General features: G+C 59.2%; 2 protein-coding genes across 2 annotated transcripts; one reads left to right on the top strand and one right to left on the bottom strand.

Annotated features, from left to right (window-relative positions):
• Positions 1 to 2,934: 2,934 nt before the first annotated feature.
• VDBG_07938 (hypothetical protein) lies at positions 2,935 to 3,266 on the bottom strand (the record flags this gene model as incomplete). The annotated part of the gene is made up of 1 exon (XM_003001633.1): positions 2,935 to 3,266. One exon carries the CDS (start codon positions 3,264 to 3,266, stop codon positions 2,955 to 2,957), a length of 312 nt encoding a protein of 103 aa, XP_003001679.1.
• A 319-nt stretch (positions 3,267 to 3,585) lies between these two features.
• Positions 3,586 to 4,536, top strand: VDBG_07937 (conserved hypothetical protein; the record flags this gene model as incomplete). Its single annotated transcript, XM_003001632.1, has 1 exon — positions 3,586 to 4,536. The coding sequence occupies one exon, from the start codon at positions 3,586 to 3,588 to the stop codon at positions 4,534 to 4,536; it is 951 nt and encodes a 316-aa protein (XP_003001678.1).
• Between the last annotated feature and the right edge of the window lie 1,084 nt (positions 4,537 to 5,620).

The following is a 5,620-nucleotide window of genomic DNA, read 5'->3' as shown; positions in this document are numbered from 1 at the left end:
CGCGCGGCAATGAGCTAACCCTATTGCTTCATGCTTCTTCGAGCCACAGTGGTTGAGCAGGGGAAAAGCCTATCCCGAGGTGAGACCTGGAGGTCGGTCCTGATGACCGCCAGCCGTCGACAGCTCTCTGCATCCGGCCGTATTGCTTTGCTCTCCTGACCTGACCCGTGGGAGGCGCGCGCTAAGAAGTGTCGCAGACCCTGTGTGTTGTTCAGGGGGAAGAGAGCCCCGTGAGCACGGGGGTATCAAGCGAAGGGGGTGGAGGAGAGCTTGCGTGGTGGTAGCGAGGAGAAGATGACAACGCATCACAGAGTTCCCATTTGAGGGGGTGGGTGAGTCGCCTTGTCTGGCGAAAGGGCGATGGCGATGCGCGCGACGAGGGGGGCGAAAAGGCCCCGTGATCAATGTTGACCGTGCGAAACGGGGCGTTGAGCAGGCCAGGGCGCGGGATGTTGCTGCGGTGCGCTGATGCCTTCAGTTTTCTCCTTGCTGTCTCCGCAGTGCAGTATCCATGCGATGCTGCGCAAAATTCCTGCAGATCTGATCTTGTCGCGGCGGCGACAGCACTGGCATCACCAAGAGGCTGCCGGTGACCACGGGGCCTGGACAGTCTGCCAGCCCTTTGTATCAGGAACCGCGAGCAATTGGAAGGACGAGTAGCATAAAGGGCAGAGCCACAAGCTGCCCTGTCACGAGGTCACCTGGGAAGAGGCGTGGCCCAGCCAAACTGGGAAGGGCCCCCAAAGGCGAAGCCCCCCTCCCTCCCCCTCTCTCCTCCGCCCAAGGGCACGTCACATCCCGGCGCCAGAGCTGGCCGCAGAGCCGAATTCGATTCGATCAGGGGCGCCCACAGAGGGGACCCTGGGGCAAGTGAACGTGACCTGTGACCTAGATGACCAGCTGGTAGAGTCAAAGTTCAGGCACAGCGACTGGCAGAGCCGACGGGGGCTTCCAATTCCAGTCGAGGGGGCCATTAGAGAGTGGAGGCGATAGAGTGGCCAGAAAGTGCATTCAATCAGGGAACGGAGCGACTCGACTCGTGATCCAGACAACCATGGCATGGCGGAGACGAAAGGCCAATTTCTGGGGTTGAGGAATGACGAGCCGTGGATCTGAGAGCTTCGGGGGAGGGAGCCACCAGTGCCAATGTCAGTGCCAGTCAGTACTAGTCAGTGCCAATGCCATTTCTCCTAGTCTGGCTGACCAAAGCCGACGAAAGCGATCGTGAGGCTCCGTTTTGGTTGCGAGCCTCATGACCTCGTCTCCTCCCTCTTGCAACGCAGCTATAGTGGCTCCTCTTCTGGCCAGGCCGTCGGGAGAACGGAGAGAAACAGAGTCCAGAAGGGGATAAGGCCTGGGCAAGACACAATGAACTGGAGGTGACAGGGCGATCTGGAGACGGCGGACCAGCCCAGAACAGGAAACATGCCGCTGGCGGTTGGAGATGGCCAGGACGTTTCGGGGCAGTGTAGCATTACCGTATCCTCGGCTGTCTGCCCTGGCTTGCCTGGCTGATGCTTCCGTCCGATGGGGGGGGGGAATGTTGTGTGGACAGTGGAGAGCCAAAGACATCAGGCGGGCGGGGAGATGGCCGGGGTCCCAGGGCGGACAGGGCGAGGTGAGGCGACTCGCCATCATGTGACAAAACGGTCCATGATTCTGACGGTCGGGAGAAAGAGACTGACCAGAAGAGGTAGTGAAGAAGTGCCCCTAATAGGCTTAGTGATTCATGATGTGAGGACAACCAACTTGTCCTCTTTGGGGTGCTCATCTGGTCCAGTGCGCCGCACATGCCCCGGATGGGCACCCGTTTTAGGGAAAGCGTACCCTTCGCATTTCGTCCCGACACTTGCCCGAAGCGGCAAACAGTCAGAGGGCCGGTACTTCTCCTACAGACTGAGCCCCTGGAGGCGAACCCACCCCATCATGACTGACTGACTTGGGTCCCTCCCAAACACCCTCCCCACCCCCCCCCCCTGCGCTCTCGTCCCCCCCGTCGGGCCAGGCTCAGAAGGGGTGGGCAGGAGACGCCTGGGATCTGGGAAAGCCACCGACAACACCCCCGGCGCTAGGTACCTCCACGAGGTACAAGGGTACTTGTCCTTCGTTGAGGTACCTGTCGGCCCTTGCTTCCTTCCCATGCCCATGTTGTGAGGAGATACATTTACTCACCGCGACTCCCCCCCCCGGCCCTTTACCCTTTACACACAGCACACGCACGCCCCCCCGTCACCCGTCCCCGTCCAGGCCCCCCCCCATCAACGTCTACAACCAGAGCCATTCCATACTTGTATCCCACTTCGGCTCGACTCCGATCCTGGACCTGACCCGACGATAATAATTACCACTCACTCCCCAGACCTCCCACACTTCCTCCCTCCTGCTACTTCAACTCTCCACCCGGCACTCAACTGCACGACAGACTTTACGAGTATCCACTGCATCTTCACAACACAATCATCGTTGCCTACCTCGACGCTCCATCACCACCTATACCAACAAAAGCTGTCAACGTTGACGAATCGACCCTTTCACCTCATCACCTCAACTGAGAGCAGCGAATCTTTGAACGTACACTTACGATTCTCATCCCGCCACCGGTGTCGACGACCTTCGTATTTGAATACAATTTCAACTTCCACCATAGTATCACCACGCGCTCTCGCCGCCTGCATCACCGCAACCACATATCCTGACGTGTCTCCGCCCGCCTGCTCGATTCCCCGAGCAGCACGACACATCATGCCTTTCCCACTCAACGCACACGTCCTGACTGTGGACACCAACCTTCTGCACAAGGTCGACACATCTAACCCACAGAATCTCTATAGCATGTGGACTGGTAAGTCGCCTGCTGGGAGGCCTTTCCGCCCACAACCTCGCCTCCCTTTTACTGACATGGCGTCCCCAAAGTCTTTGCCCGCTGCGCAGAGTCCCTCGAGCAGGGTCGCAGGCTAGAGAACATCAGCTGGCGTCTCTGGAACCGCGAGACCTTCTGCTGCGCGACAGACGAGCAGACTCCCGCCTTCACTGCCACCAGCCTTCCCCGCGAGATCACCGCCGACGCCAGGATACCCGACATTCCTCAGCTCTCTGGCAGCCTCGACTCCGTCATGGACGAGGAAGCCGTTGACTTTTCCGAAGAGTCCGGCCTCGACATTGTCCGCCCCAGGATACAGAGGCAAGACTCGTGTGCCAGCAGCCGCAGCCGGGGTCGCGAGCGTCACATCACCGCCGACCTTCGAGAAGATTGTCGTTTCCATCATCAACGAGAAGGAGCCACTCTCCGCCCCTCTTCCCTTCATCGCCTCTCCCTACCTGGCCGCCAAAAAGGCGTCGCCCTCGTCCATTCCCAGCTTCGAGCGCTCCGGATCTACCACTACCGAGTCGCTCTCCAAGTCCTCTGAGGGCGACCAGGAGCCATCCCAGGAGCCCGCGTTCCCTGAGCTCAACTCCCGCACCACCGTCGTCCGCGGCTTCTCTCCTTCCCAGGGCTCGCTGACCCGCACCATCATGGAGACTCCCCGCAGCATTCCCGCCACCCTTCTCCCTGAGCCCACATCCGAGCCTGCGGCCAAGAACGTCATGGCCAAGAAGCAACCTGTCTTCGTCATGGGCGGCTCTTGCTCCAGCAGCGAGCAGGACAGCCCCAAGAACACCCGCGCTGTCCCCGCCCCCCAGGTCAAGCGCAAGATGTTCGCGCTCGGTGGCTCCTCTGAGGAGGACAGCTCTGTCAAGAGCGCACTCGCCTCACCCCGCCCCAACGGCCTCCTCAACCCTCAGAAAAAGCAGGCCTCGTTCAGCGCTCAGCTCGTCACCCGCACCATTGACAACGACAGCGCCGTGGCCGATGACTCGGACACCGACTACGTTGACGAGAGTGCCATTGATGACGACGACGACTCCTCCGACTGGGAGGACTCGATCGAAGACAGCGGCCGTTCCAGCATGGACGACAAGACCCTCTTCCAGCGTGTCGACTCCAAGGTCAACCTCACTTCGCGCCGCTCTCTCATCTCTGTCATGTTCGCCCAGAACGACCGCGCAACCAAGCTGAGCAACATTGCTTCGCAGTCGACTTCGGCGCTGCCACGTGCGTCGCGTCTTTCACAGACGCACGCTGTGGCCGGCTCGCCCAACGACTCGGACGAGGCCCCTCTCATGATGAAGAAGGGTGTCCGCTCTTCGCCTCTCAAGCCCATCAACGAGATTCCTCGCTCCACTGCCCAGCCCATCGCGACCGTTGCCAGCCACAGCCACCTCCAGGCCCAAGCCGCACTGTCGCCCCGAACCACGCGCCGCAACATGCTGGCCACCGAACTGACAGAGTCTCTGCGTCGCAACCTGCTCTGGGAGCGTCAGCAGAAGAGCTCCACCGCCAACGCGGTCCTCAAGCGTCGCCACACCTCCCATGACGTTGCCAACCTCAAGCAGTATCCCGAGAAGGCATACATGAACAAGGGCGAAGACGCCAACCCCAACAACCAGTACTTCCAAAAGGAGACCCACGGAGGCTATCACTCCAAGGGTTGGTAATCACCGATCACACCGACTGCACATAACGAAACGGGCACTTCTTCCCCACCTGCCCTGTACATTCACCCCAATGCATTGCGAGGCGACACATCATTCACGGTCACTTATCCCATAATCCAACGGGAGGACACTACAGAAAAGAGGCATAACGACCTCAACATTACGGCGGCGTTGCTTATTCATATGATACCACGGTTCTATTTTATCGCTTTTTTTTTCTTCGTCGGATGTCGGTAGCATTCCGAAAATTCATGTCGGGGGGTGCGAGAGACCCCCCAATGGTAGTGTGTACTTGTATGGGCCGGGCAGAGAGAAGGGACATCATACCCCGAGGGCAACCTCGAAAAACACAAACGGCCTAGGAAGGCTGGCTGGGGGATGCTGACTGCGAAGGGTACGAAAATAGGGACCAGAGTTCTCGGGTCTCCAAAGACGACGGGAGCATGGCGCAGAGAGTGGAGAGGGGCGAGAGAAGTGGGGAAAAGCGAGTGAGTGCACTCCAAAACGACCCGCCAGCAGACGGGCTCTTAGCAAAAACATGAATAAAATTTGATCAAAAAAATGCTTCTTGTCCATTCCCTCCCAGTGATTGATTGCTCTGAATGGCCTCTGCAACTCTACTCCACTGGCCGAGTGCAGAGAAGGAACCAAGGCCATGTCACACGCGCGCCCTTGGTGGTACTTCTGTTTCTCGTGGCCCATGTGAGTGATATTGGCCTGTGGTCCCTGCAGGTTTTCGCCGCGTGCCCCATAGCGTTCGAATGCAGCAGGCAGCCCTTCCTCTCCGACCCCTCTGCGTCATTTCTGGACCTTTGCGGCGGTCTAGGCCTTCCCGTTGAGGGGAGGGGGCAGAGAGCTCTGAAGACCCACGACTGTACGGAGTTAAGGGTGGAGAGTTGATTCCAAGGGGGGGGGGGGGCTCGAAAGCAGAGCCCCCTCCCCCTCTTCTGCCTTCTTTGATCTCGGGACTCAAGCCTCTTGTCAAATTGCCGCAGAGGCCAATTGCCGCAGAAGCGGAATATTCAAAAGAGAAAACCCAGCGCAGCGGGAAATGGCGGTCGGGGTCAGCATGGCTGTTCTTGGA

Source organism: Verticillium alfalfae, genomic scaffold (genome assembly GCF_000150825.1).
Source record: "Verticillium alfalfae VaMs.102 supercont1.11 genomic scaffold, whole genome shotgun sequence".
Classification (NCBI taxonomy): domain Eukaryota; kingdom Fungi; phylum Ascomycota; class Sordariomycetes; order Glomerellales; family Plectosphaerellaceae; genus Verticillium; species Verticillium alfalfae.
This window is presented reverse-complemented; position numbering and strand designations above follow the sequence as displayed.